At 36.8% G+C, this 21183-nt stretch overlaps 1 protein-coding gene across 9 annotated transcripts in view; it reads left to right on the top strand.

Annotated features, from left to right (window-relative positions):
* Positions 1-21183, top strand: part of Ttc39b (tetratricopeptide repeat domain 39B) — a 127045-nt gene that overhangs the window by 43445 nt on the left and 62417 nt on the right. Inside the window, exon 2 of one of the 9 annotated variants that reach the window (XM_078047652.1) lies at positions 9413-9471. The exons of 7 other annotated variants lie outside the window; for them this stretch is intronic. In XM_078047652.1, coding sequence (XP_077903778.1) covers positions 9434-9471 — 38 coding nt within the window. In that variant the 5' untranslated portion in view covers positions 9413-9433. Of the gene's footprint in view, positions 1-9412; positions 9472-12136; positions 12409-21183 lie in introns of those variants that run through there. One more of the 9 variants, XM_078047658.1, reaches the window with a different exon arrangement.

Here is a 21183-nt window from a genome sequence, read left to right as displayed (position 1 = left end):
ACAATGCACACAGAAATCTAAGAAAGCAAGGTCTTTAGGTGTAATACAAGTCTGTATTGAAGAAGATATGATGGTGTGAGTTCTAAAATGTGTCAGAGTCCAAAAGCACAGGAAGACAGATGTTCTGGCTAAAAGAGAGAGGGAAAAGCCTCCTGGAAGGATCCTTTTATTTCTCCAATAGACAATGGTGATGCTTTCACTTGGGTGTCCTCCATCACTGAAACTTTTTGAGATTAAAAATGTTGCAGAAATAATTTGATAGTGTTTTTTTTAAAATTTGAATATTTGTTTCTTCTGATTGTAATTGCATGTTAATTGTAAAAAGTTTTTAAGTCTCTTTTTTTATGTGAACTTTCAGTTAATCCTAATTTCAAAGTTTGTCAATATTTCTCTCCTGTTCCTCTTAGATTTATAGTGCTAAACTTTCCCTTGGTGACCCAGTGGCTGTTAAATTCAGTAGATTTTTTTCCTGATGCTGAATGAACCACACATTTTGGTTTTGTGTTCTCAGTGCAGATAGAAATACTTAAGCAAGCTAGGGTGTTCTTGCCAAGCTGATGATTAATTTCTCTTCAATTCCTAATGAACAGATTCATGCAAACAGATGAAGGGGACCTTAAATTGTTTTCACAAAGGAGATTCCTTTCTATTTTTCTTTTTTGCCTAATGGATTTACCACTTAGACATAGATTTTCCTACTTCCAGGTCTTTAGGACAACAACTCAGTTCCCAAGTATCTTGGGAAATTGCTAGTTTTACAAACTGGTAGATCACACTAAATTCTCTGCCACTTAGAACTTGAGGAAAAATTAGAGATTAAAAACAAAAGTGGCACATTGACCATATCCTTTTGCAAAATTAAAATTGTTTATGAATAGTATGACCTGCTTGGCATGAGGAGGTGACTCCCTAGGGAAGGACTATAAATTTGCCCAATCTCATGATATTTAGAAATTTGCTGTATGTAACTTGCAGGTCTAGATTGCTTCCTGATTTAACAACTCCTGCTGGCATTGGCTTCTTAATGCTCTGCCTGGTATTCTCCTTTCTCAGTGTTTGTGCCCAATTACTGCATCTGACAACATAGAGGTGGGTGTAATAAAGTCTGTTAATAAATCCACTGACATGGCACATGAAGAATAAATAAAAATAAATAAATACAGCAGTTTTGAAGACAGTGGCCAGAGGATAGGGCAATGGGTATGGAGTTCCTGTAGGTCATGGATGCAGGTCACAGAAGATTCCTGTCCTTACATGTGGGGAAGGGACTAGCCACTTGAAACTGTCATGACTTGTTGGTTTTTTTTTTTGCTTTTGTTGATGCCTTATGTTTATACATAATAGTTGGGTTCATTTTGACATAATCGTACATGTATAGGGTTTATTTCATTTCAGTCCCCTGTGCCCCTGCTTTCTTGCCCTTCTCTTTCCCCCTCTTCCCCTTTCTTTACTAATTTTCCTTTTACTCATTTATTTATTTATTGGTGCTTTACTAGGTATATATAAAGGCAGCATTCACTGTGTTTTATATATATATACACATATATACACAAATATATACAAAAAATTTATACAAATATATATACAAATATATACAAATATACAAAATATATACAAAAAATATATATACACACACACACACAAAGGGTAATTTTGTCACATCCATTCTGCCTTTCCTCCCCTTTTCTGTCCCTTCTCTCTCCCTCTCAATCTCCTTCTTCTGCTCTACTGATCTTCCCTATACCTTCATGATATCCAACTCCCCTTGGTGGTGTTTTTGATGAACCTCTTTCATGAAAACTACAGTGGGCAATGGGACAGAACTCTTAACACTGGGAGGTACTAGTTAATCAAGATTTTCTTCTCATGGTAGTTTAGTGAAGTCTGGGGAGACACAGCAAACTTAGTTTAAAGACTGTGAGAACAGATGCAGGTTTAATATGTTCTCAGCAGTGATCTCTCATATTCCATTGCATCTTATTAAAGTTTTGGATTTATTTTTAGTAGAAATTTGTAGGTGTTTAATGGACCCAAGACAGTATGAAAACAATGGTGATGAATGTGTGTATGTGCAAGAACTGCTGTGAATTTTTATTTACCTGTAGAAGGCGAATAGGCAGACATTTTTAGCCAGGTAATTTGATGCTTATAACGAAAATAAAAATATTTTGTAATATAGCATTTCTCATGGACTTTTTACTTCTTCATACCTTCTCTTTTGAACCATCTGTTGTAGACTAGAATAAGATAAGTCCTTTGGGGCCATATTTTTTTCTCGTTAGATTAGTTGATGATGATACCATAGTTTTTTCTGTTTTAAGGTAAATTAAGGATGAATATTGCTGAATGATAGCTGGAAAAGCATCTAATTGGTATTTTTCTTCATCCTGCTTAAATTATAAATGGTAACAATAGAGTTGTATTTATTTTCATTTTTGTCTGCTCTTTTTTGGGGGGAGGGGGTGTTGGTGGTGCTGGGGATTGAATCCAGGGCCTTGGGCATGCGAGGCAGGCACTCTACCAACTGAGCTATATCCCCAGCCCTGTCCTTTTTGGGTTACAATTAGACAGGGGCATTTTTCTTTTCCTTAACTTTATTTTCATAATCAGGCTGACAGTTATTTTATTGGCTCTAAAATACTGTTGATATTGTTATATATCACTAAGGAAAGAAAAAATACAATGAGGGATTTTACAGGAGAATTTATATAAGGAAAAGGAGAAAACAAAAAACAAACCTATTATACAGAAGGAAAAGTAAGAAAATGCCTCTATTTCATCCTTGGTAATGAGTAGAGAGGAAAAATACCTCTCATGATATTCTCCATGCAGAAAAATTTCTAAAACAGCCTTATTGTGATATTCCTTTATATTCCATGAATATCCCTATTTTAGGTATATAATTTTTATGAATTTTTGTATATTTAAAGAATTATACCACCTTCACTGCAGTGTAATTTAAAAATATTTTTATTACCCTAAAAAGAAACCTGTACCCCTTTTCAAACATTCCTCATTCCCACCCCAGACCAAGGCTGCCACTTACCTAATTTTTGTTGGTAGATTTGTCTCTGTAGACATTTCATGTAAATAAAATCATCTAGTATGTGTTCTTTTCTTTCTTGCTTTTAAAGTTGCAATATGTATTGGTACTTCATTCCTTCTTATGACTGAATAATATTCATTTGTATCCATAGACCATATTTTGTTTATTCATTCATAAGCTGGTGAATATTTGGTTGCTTCATTTTTGGTTACTGTGAATAATGCTGCTATGAATAATTATATGTAGGCTTTGTGTGAATTCATGTAGTAAGTTCTCTGTCATTATATACTTAGAAGTGGAATTGATGGATCATAAGCTGATTTGGGGTCTGGATAAAAGTTATTCTAGTGATCCCTATGACTCCAAGTAGGTAATTTAATTTTAAATGGATTAGGTTGGTGGTGCCCTCATGTGATTGGCAGAAACAAATTACCCCCCATCCCAAAGAACTTAACTTTGCTCTAGGGTGATCAAGTTGTCAGTTTAACCCACATCTTGTTTTCAGCGATATTTGAGAATGAAAAATTATGTATCATAGAGTCGTAAGGTCACTGATATGTAGTAAACAGAAATAAAAGTTCTCTAAAAAGCTGATAGTGAACTGCACCCCATGCCTTTACCATGTATTTGTTACTACTTGGATTGTTTCTTTGTGTATTTTCTTTTGTACTATTAGGTCTGCTATTATTGTCTGGTATTGTGTTTGTTTGGACCTTCCCAGTTTTTTGTTCTTTATGTGAGGCTTTGTGTGTGCATTATTTTAAGATTTAGATCTTGTAAATGTTCCCTTTCACTGTGAGTAGTGACAGGATTTCATAGCTCCAAGAAAAGCTCCTTTTGGTCCAATCCTCTCTTGTAACAAGGAGACCCAATGGAGAAGGAAGAATGGTCACTGTCAGGGTATTGTTGGTAGCAAAATGACCTGTGAACTCCCCTAAGTAAGGCCTTTACCTTTGTGGCTGCCTTTCTGCAGATTCAGGAGCTTATCTGACTCCCTGGACCTGGAATAGTAATGGCCTGATTTGTGTCTTAAAGCCAGAAGGATTCTGCGTTTAGCACTAAATTCTTTCCTTCCCTTATTAAATAACTCTCTGGATAGAGATACTGCTCCATGCTCTTCTATCTTAGGGCTATTTTGTTAGCTGTAAAGGGAAAAAACGCCACACATTACTTATTTGATCACCCATTTGAATGTTACTATCATCTTAATTTGTATGTTCCAAATAGACTCTTGGTATCTGCCCCCTCCTCTATTAGGTACCTTTTCCTCTTCTAGTCTTCTTTTCTTTTTCTGTAAATTTCTCCACCTATAGTACTCAAAACAGATAATGCTCAAAACAGATACCTAGGAGACATTTTCAGTCTCTTCTGTTTCCTTTAACTTCCATATTACCAGGTCTGATGTTTTCTATGCCCCAAATTACATTTTCCAACTGTTATTTTTTCTCTCTCTACCCTATTACATTAGCTTAAGTTGACTATCACATTTTTCCTGGCTATTTTAGGAGCTGGCTAATGGCTAATATATTTTCCTGCTTTCTTTGCTCTCTGTTCTGCCTTTCCAACCGCATCTTACTCATATTTTACACAGCAGCTAAAGTTATCTTGTTTTTAACAAGAATTTTTTAACACAAACAATTATAAACATATACAAAAAGTAAAAAGGAACCCTTATGTACTCATCCCTCAGCTCTAACAGCTGTCAACTCAAGGTCAATGTTATTTCATCAATAATCCACCCCCAGATTATTTGAAATCCTAGACATGACAGTTTTTTTCTACCTCCAAATATTTTAGTATGTGCTTCCTAAAAACAAAGGTGTTTTTTCACATAATTATCAAGAAAATTAACATTGATATTGAATTATTATCTAACCTACATATGCCTTTATGGTATCATTTTTTCTGTATTTTATAAAAGACAATGTCTCTTTTTTGGGGGCTAGGAAAGTGCTTGGAGTTAGAACACTCATAGTATGCGTGAGGCCCTGGGTTTAATTCCCCAGCACCAAAAATAAAAGGTCTTTTTTAAAAAAAAGTCACAATACAAGACAGTTACTATACCTACAGAGTAACAGTATTCATCAGATAGCCTTGTCAGTGCTCAGATTTCCACACTATCTGATGATTTGTTTATTTGTTTGTTTGTTTGGTACCAGGGATTGAACTCAGGGGCACTTGACCACTGAGCTATAGCCCTAGCCCAATTTTGTATTTTATTTAGAGACAGGGTCTTACTGAGCGCCTTGTTATTGCTGAGGCTGGCTTTGAATTCTCGATCCTCCTGTCTCAGCCTCCCCAGCTGCTGGAATCACAGGTGTGCATCACCCTGCCCGGCATGATTTATTTCTTAACAGTATGTTTGAATTAAGACAGATTGAGCCTTTTAGAAAATGGAAAGATGTCATTACTTTGCTTAAAAATCTCCATGAGTTTGCATTTCTCTCAAGATGAAGATCCCAGTCTATCTTAGCTGTTAAGGCTTGAGGTGGTCAGGTTCCCCCAACTGCTTTCACCTCATCTAGGGCAACTCTTACCCTCACTCTCTACCCTCCAGTCCTATAAACCTTATTCAGCATTTTTGATTGCATGAGCCATTGTTGCTCTAGATTTGAGCACGAGGGTTTCTCAGACTGCTGTGTGCTTCCTGCCACAAGAACTTTTTATGGCCATCTGCAGCATTTAGCTGGCATGTTCACTCACCTTCTTAATGACTGCACCCAAGTAGGTTAGTTACTCTTTCCCCATTTTTCTTTCTTGGCATCTTATTTCTCTCCCTTCATTTCTCAAAAGATGACTGTTCTATAGGATCTGTGTTCCATAGAGATGGGTCTGGTCTACTTTACTCAACATGGTGTACTCTCTGTGTAAGTAAACCATTCGTGGCACATAGTAGGTACTCAGTATATATTTGTTAGATTAATTAATTTGTTAAATTAATACACTATCTTAATTTGTTTGGGCTGCTGTTACAAGTTCTTGGATTTGATAGTCCATAAACAACAGAAATGTGTTTTTCACAGTTCTGAAGGCTGGAAATTCCAAGATCAAGGGGCCAGCAGGTTCAGTGTCTGTTGAGGGCCTGTTCATCACAGATGGTGTTTTATATGTGTCCTCAGTGGTGGAAGAGGGGGATAAAAAAAGCAAGCCTCTTAAAAAAAAAAATATATATATATATATATATATATTTTATTTATTTAGTTGATGGACACAATACCTTTATTTTATTTATTTATTTTTATGTGGTGCTAAGGATTGAACCCAGCGCCTCACACGTGCGACGCAAGCGCTCTACCACTGAGCCACAGCTCTGGCCCAAAAGCAAGCCCTTTTTTAAGGGCACTTATCCTATTCATGAGAGTGAAGTCGTCATGACCTGATTGCCTCCCAATGGTCCTGCCTTTTACATAGTCATCTTGGGAGTTAAGTTTAAATGTATTAATTTTAGAGGAATGCAGATATTCAAACAGTAACATGTACTATTCAGAAAATATAGATATTCAAAGTAGAATGCAAGGATTTCAGTGCATTAAAAATATCAGCCATCACCAAGTTACGGCCTCAAGTGGATGGCACAATGGTCAGTGAGGTGGTGGTTTAAAAGGGGAGTAAAAAGGTCTTTTTGGATGTATGCATTTTAAATAATGATCCATGGCTGGCTGTGTTCATCAACTCAGATGCATACAAAACTCAGTATTGTCCAATTGTTTGGGAAAAGAAGCACTATCCTGAACTGGTAGTATCTCTTTGGCATTTTTCAATTGGGGGCTGACTCAGTTTTTGTTTGAAGCTTATGTAAATGAGCTGTCAGAATTCCAAGCAATACAGTGAGCTCATTTCCTTTTGTTAACTTTGTACCATCTTTTATCTGCCCTTTTTTTTCTGACACATTCATACTCCTTTTATCTACCTTTTGATAAAAATAGCAACTTAAAATGACTAATAAAACATCCAAAAGCACATAGTTGGGAATTTTTGTCTTTTGAAATGTGCCAGATTTCACTACTGTTTTGAAAATTAATCTCAATTTCCCCTTCTCCTTTCTCTCTCCATTTTGATTCTCATTATTTTTGTAGAACTACATGAATAGAACTCCTTAAAGGCATAGCAATACTTGGTTTAGGTACATTTTTGTATGAGGTATAGTTTAGTATCATGTATTTGTACATTTGATAAATGGTCTGAAGACTTACATAGCCACTAATAAATTGGAAGGACTCTGCAATTACTTAAAACTGAAGAGGGATTTGAGGATTTACATATAATTTTCATTATTGTATAAAGTAATTTCAGTGTACTTTATTTAATTTTTTGTGGGGGTACCAGAGATTGAAGTCAGGGGTGCTCAACCACTGAGCCACTTCCCAACCCCTATTTTGTATTTTATTTAGAGATGGAGTTTCACTGAATTGCTTATCACCTTGCTTTTGCTGAGTGTGGCTTTGAACTTGTGATCCTCCTGCTTCAACCTCCTGAGCTGCTGGGTGCACCACTGTGCCCAAGGTCATTTATTTTATTTTTATTGTCTAGAAAGAAAATATTCAAGGCAGCATTTTTTTTTGTTCTTGTAACTTAAGAGCAGAGTGTTATAATAATTACAAATAGAAATATAAATGTAGCTCTGATGAATTAGCCTTTTCAGAGATAAGGGAATCGTTTTGGTCTCCCTTATAGGCAACTCAGTTGTAAGCTTTTAGTTTTACTTATTTTGGAAGTTATTAAGGTTTTTTGCAACTTTAGCTTTATGCAATTAAAAAAAGTGTGTGCGTATATAAAGTTCTGCATGTCAAATCTCTCATTGATTTAAGAGATTATTTGCCATTTAAAAATTTTGGACCCAGTCAGGCACAGTGGTTCTCATATGTAATTCCAGCTACTCAGGAGGCTGAGGCAGGGTTCACATGTTTAAGTATAGCCTCAGCAACTTAGCAAGACCCTGTTTTAAAATAATAGAATAAAAGAACTGGGGATGTAGCTCAATGTAAAGTACCCTGGGTTTAATTCCTACCAAATAAAGGGGGGCAATTTAAAATAAATTATACTCATAATGTACATTTTTCTTTGATTAAAATAATCCTGTGTAATCATTACAAGAAAGTTAATTCCATGATTGGTTGTTTAAAGCATATGTGTTCTAAAAGAGCATTCTTATTGTTTTAGTACAATTCAGTAATTGAAATAGTGTCAGGATGCTTTTCCAGGCAATTCCATATGAGTAAACATTGTTTTGTAACACGTGTTTTTAATCTATGAAATAATTTATTGGAAAGCATTTTGTAAAACGGCAACATGCAAGTGGGCATTAGTGCATGCTTGCAATCACAGTGACTGAGGAGGCTGAGGCAGGAATATTGTTAAGTTCAAGGTCAGCATTGTCCCAAAATTAAAAAAAAGGGCTGGGGATCTCAGTGTGTTTGTGTCTGTATGTGTGTGTGTATGACGCTTGCACAAGGACACACATACATTTAGTATATTTGGGATTGGGTATTTCAGTGTGTGGGATTAAAAAGCATTTATTATTATTATTATTAAAATTTTTTTAAGTTGTAGATGAACACAATACCTTTATTTTATGTATTTATTTTTATGTGTTGCTGAGGATTGAACCCAGTGCCTCACACTTGCTAGGCAAGTGCTCTATCGCTGATCTACAACCCCAGCTCCACATTTATTATTTTTAAAAAGCCTCTTCTATAAATTTTTTTGTATTGTCAGAATTTTTATGGGATACATTTTATTTTGTTTTATTTTTTGGGGCACAAGGGATTGAACTCAGGGGCACTTGACCACTGAGCCACATGCCAGCCCCATTTTGTATTTTATTTAGAAACAGGGTCTCACTGAATTGCTTATTGCCTTGCTTTTTGCTGAGGCTGGCTTTGAACTCATGATCCTCCTCTCTCCGACTCTGGAACCACTGGGACTACAGGTGTGTGCCACCCTGCCCAGCTGGCTGTGTCACTTCTTAGACTGTCCTTGTTTTGATGACCTGTACAGAATTGAACAGTGCTACTAGTCAAACATCTTATAGGATGCTTTTCTGTTGAAATTTGTCTTATGTTTTTCTTATGGTGTTATGGTTTGGATGTGAGGTATCCCCCAAAATTTCACATGTGATACGATGCAGGAAGGTTCAGAGGAGAAATGATTGTATTCTGAGAATATTAACCCAATCATCGAATTAATCCCCTGATAGGGATTAACTGAGTGGTAATTGAAGTGGTAGAGTGTAACTGGAGGAGGTGGGAATTTGGGGCATGGCTTTGGGTATATATTTGTATCTGCCAAGTGGAGAGCTTTCTCTCTGCTCTCTGATCACCATGTGAACTGCTTCCCTCTGCCATACTCTTCTTCCATGATGTTCAGCCTCACCTTGAACCCCAAGGAATGGACCTGGCTGTCTGTGGACTGAGACCTCCTAAACTGTAAGCCTGCAAATAAACTTTTCCTCCTCTGCTGTGCTGGTTGGGTCTGTTAGTCACAGTGGTGAAAAAGCTGACTAAAACATGGTTAGACTTGGTTATGTATAGGTTATTTTGGAAGGAAGAGCAGAGAGGTAAATTGCCATTTTCATTATAACCTATCAAAAATATATACTGTTGGGCCGGGGATATAGCTGAGCTGGTAGAGTGCTTGCCTCACATGTACAAGGCCCTGGGTTCAATCCCCAGCAGCTCGTGTGTGTGTGTGTGTGTGTGTTTGTGTGTATGTGTGTGTATACATATACATACATTTATACAACAATGTCAACATGGATTTACATTGTTGATGTTGCCCTTGATTATATGGCTGAGGTACTGTGTGTGTGTGTGTCACCTCTTTCCACTGTAAAGTCATTCTGTTTCAGTCTTTGGAAGGAAGACACTATGTGCAACCCACTCTTTTTTTTTTGGAAGTGCTGGGGATCAAACCCAGGGCCTTGCACATGGTAGTTAAGCCCTGTATCACTGTAATCTACTCTTAAAGAGTTCGGGGAGTTGTGCTCCTTTTCTTTTAGGGCAGGGTATCTATGTAAACTATTTGGACATTTTTTTCCTCTTAGTTTACATCAAAATGTAAGAAAAACAAATCCACATCAAGTTGTTATATCTCTTTCAACATTCTCAAAGGAGTCTTTTTAGCTTTCATGGGATTCTGAGCATGTCTCACTTAAGTTGAAGATGCTTAGAAACCTGTGGTAACTGATCAGTTAGGAGATATCTGAAGTTATGTGGGTGGCCTACCTTTTGTAATTTTTTTCTTATTTCCTTTTGGTACTTGGGATTGCAACCAAGGGCACTCACCACTGAACAAAAATCTAGTTCTTTTTTTTCTTTTTTTTGTACTGGGGAATGAACTCAGGGGCACTCAACCCACTGAGCCACATCCCTAGCTCTATTTTGTATTCTATTTAGAGACAGGGTCTCACTGACTTGCTTAGTACCTCATGATTGCTGAGGTTGGCTTTGAACTCACGATCTTCCTATTTCAGCTTCCTGAGCTGTTGGGATTACAGGCTTGCTCCACTGTACCCAGCTTATACCCAGTCCTTTTTATGTTTTATTTTGAGACAGGGTCTCACTAAGTTGCCCAAGCTGGCCTCAAAATTTACAATTCTCCTGCCTTAGCCTCTGGAGTTGTTGGGATTGCTGATGTGTGCCACCTTGTTCAGCCCTTTTTTAATTTCTTAAAGCTTGAGTTTTAATTGATTAAATGCATAAGATCTATATAAGTTAGATCAGTTATCCTCTTACATATTGCATATTATTCCAAAAATATAGATTTAAACTAGTCATAATTTTTTTTTGATGAAAAGGAATATTAGATGAGAGATATTTATATTGGTGGAAAAATGAAGGTCTGTTGTACTCTGTACTTATAATTTTTCATTTGGGCTTGCTATTCTCTTTTCCTCCCTTAAGAAACTCCAGCCATCACAAGACCAGGCCACTTGCATATTTCTGACACGTCTGTAGTATTCTTTTGTTGTACAATACTACCACATTTGCTCACATTTGGTGAATATCTGGCTTCCCTACTGGAACTACAGTTTCAGGGGAACAGGAATCATGTGTGTTCTGTTCATTCTCTATCCCCTCTGCCCATCATATAGTAGGCATAAAAATAGATATTGACTGTTATTGGGTATTCTAACCTTTTTGAGCTCTTATAGAAATATAGGTGGTTGACAGTAAGTCACATATGTGAGCAAATCATCATCATTCGTGGTGAAAAGATTAGTATATACATGTAAAGCAATGGTATTTAAGAAAAAAAAATGCATCTAGTTGTCAAGTCATCTTAATATATGAAAGAAGACTAGAAGTAAGTTTTTACAAAATATTAAATAGCTCTAGATTATGATCTTATAACTGATTTAAATTTCTTCTTTATTTTATAATTTATTCCAAGGAGTTTATTATTTACAATCTGGAGATATCAGAATACATTACCTAGTATAACTTAAATAATCGAGTCCCATAGGAAAAATGGTTCACTCCTATTATGTGCAAAAGTCCTTGAGGTAAGACAGAAAACCTGCCAAATCACTGACAGTCTCATTCCCCAGTAAAGCTTTTAGCTACTCAAACAAAAAAGGTATAGCTGAACTTTGGAATTTTGCTCATTTTAGAATCTTTGAATTATTCTCTAAGTCTAATTTTAAAAAATTTCATCAAAGCCATTTCAAATATTATTCATCAAATGTCAATTTAAAAGTGACATTGATGTGACTATAACATTATATTACATTGATATGACTGTAACATTATTCACTTCACTAATTTAACCTGTTAGACTAAAACCTCCAGAGAAATTGGTTTTCCCCTATTTAGTATTTTTAAAAAGTCCATGGGATTTAAAAATCTAAGTCTTGGAGCAATAGCCTATTCTTATGTTTTCCTTAAAACAATTCATTTTATTCTTGAGATGAGAGATGAATCCCTAGATTAAGTTCCTATAGTTTTTATAAATCCAGACCATTTATATTTTTCTTGCTTGTTTCTCTAGTATAATTAAACAGTGATGGATTAAAACTAGGTTGCAGCAGAGATTGGGGGGGAAAAATCTCCCGGCATCCCTTCCTGCAGAAGCATCGCTAGAGCAATGAGTGTAGCTGCCACTTTAACTGACATGTCTTAAATTCTGCCCTGCAAAGCCCTGGGATGCTGTCAGTCGCCTCGGCAACTTCTTTGCTTTGCCTGATAATTGAGAGTCAATTGGAGCCAAAAGAATAGAACAAATTGAAGACTTTTGTTGGCTCTTAAATTGAGGATTGTCTCTTCTTTCTATTGGCTTTTAAAAAAATCTGGTAGAAGAGAGGGAAAGACATTTTCATAGTGGAGCTGTATTCATTTCTCCAAAGTTACAGCTGCTTTAAATCTGTGAGTATCTTGTATGTATTTAGCAGTTTCTAGAGGTATTATTACAAGGTTCTCTTTAAATCTGTAAGAATTTAAGGAAGCTGTGTAAAAATTTTAAACCAGAGTTAGATTTTATCGGAGGGCTGCATGTTTTGTAAGATAATATTGTCTTCATTAAAAGCCGCATGTCAAGCTTGCTAGGGCTCCCCTGCTGTCCTCTCGCCCCCTTTTAACTTCCTAAGGACAAGAGTTGCAATAGGAGAAAATAGGCGTCTGGCTGCTGCAGAGGCTCTGGTCTTCCCGGGATGCCATGGCTGGTTTATCGCTGCTGCAAGGTGTGCATAGTGGGGGTTGCTGAGTCTCCTGCTGCAGAACAATGGCAGGATGATAATGCTTCACTTTGTATTTACTGTGTTTGTCTTCTGCTGGCTTCATTATGGGTTTTGTTTTGTCTTGTCACATTAATTAAAATATTAAAGATTAGTAAAGTAGTATGTCCTCAGAAATAGTGTGTTGATCATCCTAGACCTTCACCTATGACTGTGCTATATTGACTTAAGCCTGTCTCTTTGTCACAGATTATAGTAAACACAAGCTCCCTCAAAGTAACCCTCACATGACTGTCCTTTTCTAATTGTGCATTGAAATCAGTGCTGGTTTTTTTGTGACGCAGACCCTGAAGTCTAAACATCTGTCCTTAGTCATCATGTCCCACTTTCCTACTTTGGAATTCATTGGAGGCTACAACTGTATCATTGCTGAATTATGTGCAGAGTGAATGAATTGGGCATTTTGTAAAGATAGGAGGCTAATTTCTGATTCCCACCATAACCCCCATATATTCTTGATTTGTCTTTGTTAAATGAAAGTCTTATTATTTTAGTGAACTGGTTCATTCAGTTGGCTACTGATCTCATTCCTTTATCTTAAAACCACATTATCTAAAGTGATTTTTTAAAAGCCGATATGTTCAGAGATTAGTAGTTGGAATACTTTTCAACATCCTTTGGTAACAGTCATCTTTATGGATGCAGAATATGTTTGGCTTAGACTAACATAGTATATGAGCTTTTTGGGTGCCAGGATTTTAGTTGACTTCCTGCAGTATAAAATAAGTAAAGGATTTTAAAAAAGAAATTTGCTCCACCACCCAGAGATCAAACATCTGTTGTTTTTATTTTTAAACATTTTGTCAGACCTAAATGCAGCAACTTCAAATTTAATTAGGAAGGGTTGCTAAAATTAGGAAATTCTGCCTTGTTTAGACTTGAAAAAAACTTAAATTCATTCAGTTATCATTTGTTCATTCAATAAATGTTTATATTTGTTGCAAAGCTCTTACCGCACTCTGGGGAGATGATGCTAAACAAAATATTTTATTTGGTCTTATGGAGTAGATATTTTTAGCAAGTGAGGGAGACATTTAAAAATGAATTACAAATTAATTTTTATTTCAATTGTAGAAATATTTTCAGCTATTGAAGTATAGGTACTTTGTAGCCAAACAAATATAGGCCATATAAGTGCTTGCAACTAATTCTGCCCCAGATCTGAAGCCACAGATCCTTAGAGTGCTTGAACTGGAAAAGGATGTTAGAAATAATTTAATTAGTTCAACAAGCATGTGATAGGCACTATATTAAGTGCTGGATTTAGATAAGAATTAAGCAATGAGCCTTGCTTTGTAGGAGCTCACAGTCTAGTGGGAAAGGAAGGAAATTGGTTTTGTCATATATTCTGGGTCATCATTTTCCTTAGTGGAAAAGAAATGAACTACATCTTTTAAAAAATTTGTTCTGTATCAGTCCAAGTACTTTTGTTAATCTGTTTGTTGTTTTCTCAAATCTGTAACAACAACAGTCTTGCCACTCTGGATTTTTAGATGAAGAAAAGGAGTGCACAAAGGTCAAATCCATTGCCCAAGGTCATTCAGAGTGTTGACCATGACCTGTCATGCTCAAAGTTGGTAAAACTGTGCTCCTTGAAGCTTTGTGTTATCTTTCTTAACCCTAGGTTGATTGGGGGGCGGGGGGAGCTCCCTCATTTTCTTCTTTTTGAAGCCTTAGTACACTTCTGGGTATAATGTATCATGTAAAATAAAGATGCTTAGTTTTTTTGGCCCTATGCCCAGACATCTTCCTAACATTTTGCACTTGCTTTCCACTTGTTAACACCACATTTACACAGAAGTCTTTGGCTCATTTTAGAAAGAGTAGGCCTGCATATATGGGAAGATTATGCTTTAGTGTCAGGTCAGTTAAGAAATATGGAAAAAGTACTTCCTAAAACAGGGATGCTAATGGGAAGAATCAAGGATTTCTTGAATTTTGGGTTTAGATTGCTGCACATCAGCATCAGCAATTCCTTACAGAATTGGAATGCTTAAAGTTGCAAAGATCTTGCCTCTTCAGTATAAGTTAGGATTCTTTTGGATTTGACAATTGGTAAGGGTAGAGAGTAACTTTTCAGATTAGAGATATTCTAGCCAAAGATCTCCCTTGACCTCCCAAGGCCATCTCTCCATTTCTGAAAGGCTGTTAGAAAATTCTTCCTTAACCAAAATATACTTTACCTCTTGGCAGCCCCTAACCCACTAATTCCAGGATAAAATAATTCTGGTATTTTTACAAAGTAGTCTTTCAGATATGTGAGATGCTCACCCCAGCATCCCAAGTGTACTTTTGCAGTTCTATGTTCTGTCTCAGTCCTATCACTTGTTTCTCATGTGATGTATTTCAGATTTCTCACTATTCTAACTTCTTTGCATTTGACCTGTGATAGTTTCTAGATGGTGAAAACTAGAACCTGACATCGTCTGGGGTATATTCTGGGTCAGCCGAGAATGCAAATGGGTTATTTCTTCCCATGACTCAGTCAGTATACTATGTCTGTGCTACTTATCAATAGCTGTTTAACAAACCATTGTGAAATTCAATGGGTTTAAAACAATAATAACAATCATCTATTTGCCTATGAGCCTACATTTTCAGTAGATTGCAGAAGGAAAGGCTCATCTTGGCCCACTTGGAATCACCAGAGGTGGTTCAGCTAGAACTGAAGGATCCGTTTTCTTGATGTCTTACCTGGCCAGCCAGTTAGTGCTGGTTGTTGGTTGGGAATTTAGTACAGCTGTTGGCTAGAGGCTTTGTTCTTCTCCATGTGGTTGCTTGAGCTTCCTCAAAGCATGGCAATGAAGTTCCAAGCTTTAATATTCCAAATAATGGGAAGTAGAGACTACTAGTTTTCAAGATCTGGGTCCCCAAATGAACACATTATTGTATTGGTTAAGTAGTCACTGAGACCACCTAATTTAGGGGAAGAACCATGGACCCCACTTCTTGACAGGAAAAATTTATGGCTATCTCTAATCTGTCACACTTCCCAAATTATAAGTCCCCTTCCAGATATGTTATACATCTTAAGTGTCTCAACTAAAACCCTAATAGTCATATTTGAATCCTTGCTAAGGTGGGTTCCTCATCTGGTACTTGACAATTCATATTTCACTTGTTAGCAGTTTTAAAAAAAATTTGTTCTAATTAGTTATACATGACAGTACAATGCATTTTGACACATTGTAACAAATGGTTGTTAGTTTTGTTCTTCCTTCTGGCATTGCTCTTTTTACACTTATTTGGATCTTGACTGTGGTGTCTCTCATATGAATTGTCCCTTCTTTATGTTATCCACATATATAGTGAGAATATTTACTGTGTTCTCACTGAAGACATGATCAACATGTTGGACAGCACAAGTCTGTGGACACTGGAGACCCCTTAAATCATTAACCAGAATATCTTGTGATACTGATGACTTAATTGGTACGAAGTGACTTAATAGTGCCTTTCTATCACATTATCTGACTTAGCCCTAGAGAGGTAGGTGCTTAAATTGAGGAAGACCAAATTGTAACATGAGTTTGATGGGAATTTCTTATATGGTTTACTTTTCTTTTGATATTCCATCACAGATGTGGAAAGCCTTTGGGGCCTATTCAAGTAGTATGAATGGATTTCTTTGGTGATCATTTTAGAACAGTGGATTATAGAATATCTGATTATAGATAATGTCTTATTACAGGTGACTGCATTTTAGCAAACAGGGAATTATGGAACCAAGAGTTGAATTTCTCTTGTGGTTTGGGATGAAGTCATTATCTTCTTAGCTAGTAGGTGTGGTAGAATTTGAGCCTTTCCATGATCCAGGAAACCAGGACCTAATCTACAGCATAATTTGACATCCTGCCTCCTTAATTTTAGTTTAGGTTTTTGTTTTGTTTTGTTTTATTTTAAGGCATTAGCATCCTGTATAACAAAACCATTTTGTGTACCACAGATTAAATAAATATAGCCTATCAACTGAAAATAGCCATACATTGAAAGGAGATTAAACCCTGGAGCTTAATTACTTGAGTATTTATATGCTTCTCCTTCTGTTTCATTTATTTCTCCTAATGGATGTTTGTAGGGAAAGCCCTTGTATTTACTGAAAGCTGCTTGTTTTTGACTGGAAGTCTCTGTGTGATAGTTTTTACAGGGTATTTTCTGTGACTTACACATATGACATAAAATATAGGAAGACTGTTTAGTTCAAAGGTGCTAATAAAGTCAACAAAAAGTTATTCATTTATCAAACACTGAGCATCTGTGAAATAAGATCATTTCTATCCTTAAGAAGTTCATAAGCTATTTATCACAACTAAAATAGACCCATATGATGGGCACTGCATAATCTCAACTACTCAGGAGGCTGAGGCAGGAAGAATGTGAGTTTGAGGCCATCCTGGGCAATTTAGTGAGACCCTGTCTCTAAGTAAAAAAATAAGGACTGGGAATGTAGCTCAGAGGTGGAGCATTCCTGGGATCAATCTGTAATACTGCACATGTGTGTGTGTGTGCATACACACACACACACACACACACACACGATCAGTAATCATATTGTGATGTGTTATAAACTCCTACCACAAGAACCCAGAGGGGAGCTGGGCACGGTAGCGTAGCCTATAATCCCAGTGGCTTGGGAGACTGAAGCAGGAGGATTGCAAGTTCAAAGCCAGCCTTAGTAATTGTGAGGCACTAAGTAACTCAGTGAGATCCTGTCTCTGAGGATGTGGCTCAGTGGTTGAATTCCCCTGAGTTCAATCCCTGGTACCAAAAAGAAAATAAAAAATAAAAATAAAAAGGAACCTAGAGGGGAGACATACTATCTATTCTGACATAGTAACTTTTGGGCAGTCCTTATGTTTTCTTTCCCTCATAGATCATGAGGTAAATTAAAGGAAAACTTGCTTTTCCCATTTAAAAATTTTTTTCTTGTTATTCTTCGTTTAGGTTGTGATTTTTTTTTTTTTTTAATGATGAACAGCTTCTTCCCATTCATTGAAAACCTACAGTTGCTCTCTCCTTCCTACTTGGAGGGACATGATGAAATTGGCAAAATGCTGCGTTAGTAACTTCATCCTTTGGCTGCTGGAACCATTAAGCAGACTGCTGAGCATCAGGAATATTATGGTCTGTCAGTGGGAAGTTCTTGGCTCTCATCACCTATCTCTACTAATAACATCTCCACCACTTATGTTCCCTTATATTTATGTGATGTTTCAGATTAAAAAGTGATTTTCCAAGGGGCTGGGGTTGTGGCTCAGAGGTAGAGCACAACTTCTGAGTTCGATCCTCAGCACCACATAAGAATAAATAAAGCTATTATATGCACATACAACTAAAAAATAAATGTTTTTAAAAAAGTGATTTTATAAAACAAAAAAGCATTTCTTCCTCATAACATCCTTGTGAGTTGGGCATGGCAGGGATTGTCTTATGTCCTGTGCTTTGCAGTTGGAGACATAGGCTCATAGGGGTAAAGGGATGATCCAAAGTCACACTGCTTACAAGTGATGGCACACCTAAGGGTAGCAACCTAGAGATCTGCCTTGTGTCCCAGCCCACATTCTCCAGAGTTATGTTGCAGTTTCATGGTGAGAAAGGATAAATCTTACATCAGGTAAGAAGTCTTTTACTAGAAGAGTCACATAATAGGAAAGGGATTCTTTTTTTTTTTTTTTCCCATTTAAAAAAAGATCAGGAAAGAGAACCAAGAAAATGAAATCAGAGCTGTGCATATCTCTTGCCAATCTAACATTCCATTTTTGTTTGTTTTAAATAATGTGAGGGAGTATGATTTGCTTTGCTTAAGGAAAGAATTTGAAAAGATACTGGCTCTGGTTTTAATTTCCTACTCTGTTGGTAATTTGCTGTGACTATGGGCAAGGAAAATCGCATCAGTTTCTTTTTCAAAAGAAATAGCAATCCCTACTTTCCATTTTCTTATGAAAATGGCTTATGTTTTATATGAATGTGAATCTTTATTCTTTTCAGCTATTCTAACTTTGCTCTAAAACTGTCATCCCCATTGAGGACAGAAAAATAATTAACTTGCTAAGTTGTCAATTAAATATTACATCTGTTCATATTTTAGTATCTTTGAGTGACTCATGTTTTTTGGAGAGAGGGAAGTGATAAGTGCCCAGTGAAGTAAAAGGCCTATATCTCTCTTATCAAAGGATTTCCTTCCTTCTCCTTCCAAGATGACACTGAGAAGAGGAGGCAGTACTGTGGGGCTGGTGCTCCAGAATGGGAAGTGCTGTCTGCTCTGGGACCTTGTCCTGTGGTCTTTGCGTTGGCCTTTCTCCTCCCTGCCCCTGACTGCTGGCTGTCGGTGTGCCCATGAACTGAGTGCTTCTTTTTCTCCACTGGTGTTGGTTGGTTCACAGGTGACAAAAATCTACTGGTCACTATCATTTGTTCCTATCTGTGTCCTTTGCCACTGAGGTATCTTTTTAAAAAATCTTATTTTGTGGGCTGGGGATGTGGCTCAAGCGGTAGCATGCTCGCCTGGCATGTGTGGGGCGCTGGGTATGATCCTCAGCACCACATAAAAATAAAATAAAGATGTTGCGTCCACCGAAAACTGAAAAATAAATATTAAAAAATTCTCTCTCAAAAAAAAATCTTACTTTGTGATTGTTTTAGTCAGCTTTTTTGCTGCTGTTAGCAAAAGAACTAATAAGAACAATTGGAGGAGGAAAAGTTTATTTTGGGGCTCACAGTTTTGGAGGTCTCTGTTTATAGATGGCCTATTCCATTCTTTGGGACCCAAGGTAAGACAAAACATCCTGGTGGAAGAGTATCAGAGAGGAAAGTATCTGAGAACAAGGCACCAGGGGGGGGGGGGGAGAGAGAGAGAGAGAGAGAGAGAGAGAGAGAGAGAGAGAGAGAGAGAGAGAGAGAGAGAGAGAGAGAGAGATTGATTCCACTCACTAGGGACAAAATGTAAATCCCAAAGGCATTTTTCCAATGACCCACTTCCCCCAGCCACACATAGCCTGTCTACAGTTGCCACCCAGTTAATCCCTATCAGAGGATTAATGTATTGATTGATTGAGTTAAGGCTCTCATAACTGATCATTTCACCTCTATGCTTTCTTGCACTGTCTCATTCAGGAGCCTTTGGGAAATACCTAATATCTAAACCCTAACAGTGATAATTCCCAATATACAGAAGAAGTACAAGAATAATACAGAGAATATCTGAATACCCTTAATCCAGTTTGATACTTGATTACATTTGTTTTATCATCTGTCTGTATAAACATTATACATTTTTTTTCTTAATCATTTGAGAGTAGGAGAAGCTCCAGAGGAGGTGGACTAGAAGGATGAACTAGAACCTTCCAAGTGAACAAGGGCGATTTTATATTTTTTCCTTTGTTTTTTTCCAACTCTTCTTTCTTGCATTTAAGTGTGTCTAAGACCTCAGATAGGCCAGATGTGGCTGTCTTGAACAAAGGAGAGTGGTGTTATTCTTCAGTTGCTCCTTTGTTCATTTATTCAGTTCATCCTCAGGATGTTATTGAAGATTTCCACTTGCAAGGCATGGTGCTATATGCTGTGTGACATTGTTGCCTTCAAGAAGTTTGTATTCTGATAGAGACAATTACTTTTTAAAAAAAGTGCTAATTAAAAGAAAATTAGGACAGACCACCATTAAGACAGACTTTTCCTTACTCTAGACACTACATTTCTCTCTCTCTCTCTCTCTCTCTCTCTCTCTCTCTCTCTCTCTTTCTTTTTTTTTTTTTTTGGTACTGGGGATTGAACTCAGGGGCACTTGTCCACTGAGCCACATCCCCAGCCCTGATTGTATTTTATTTACAGACAGGCTCTCACTGAGTTTCTTAGTGCCTCGCTTTTTGCTGAGGCTGCCTTTGAACTTGCAATCCTCTTGCCTCAGCCTCCCCAACGACTGGGATTACTGGTGTGCCCACCGTGCCTGACTTTTAGACACTGCATTTCTAATAATACTGCAGTTAAATTGGATCAGAGTTAACATTCTGTTGTGTTCATCAGTTTACTTTTAAGTAATTCACAACTTTCACATCTCTTAGAGGGGCTAAGTCACATCTCTTTTATCCTGCTTTTATTCAGTTGGATCTTTCAAATTCAGGAATTTATAATCTATTCTCACTCAGATATCATCTTTCTGAGCAGAGACAGGATGATTTTATATGTCTTAACACCTGGTACAGTGCCTGTAATATGGGGCTCTGAAATGTTTATGAATGAAAATTAAATTTTAATCTGTTAAATGTAACCAATCCATTTAGAGCATTATCTTTTTAGATTAGGGTTCATTTACTGCTGTATTTCCCAGCTTCATCGGTTTCTGCAGAGTGGTTTATTTTATTTTCTCTATTTTAATCCCAGTTACTACTAAAAATGTAAAACAGGATAGAAT

Source organism: Ictidomys tridecemlineatus, chromosome 4 (genome assembly GCF_052094955.1).
Source record: "Ictidomys tridecemlineatus isolate mIctTri1 chromosome 4, mIctTri1.hap1, whole genome shotgun sequence".
Taxonomy (NCBI): Eukaryota; Metazoa; Chordata; class Mammalia; order Rodentia; family Sciuridae; genus Ictidomys; species Ictidomys tridecemlineatus.
This window is presented reverse-complemented; position numbering and strand designations above follow the sequence as displayed.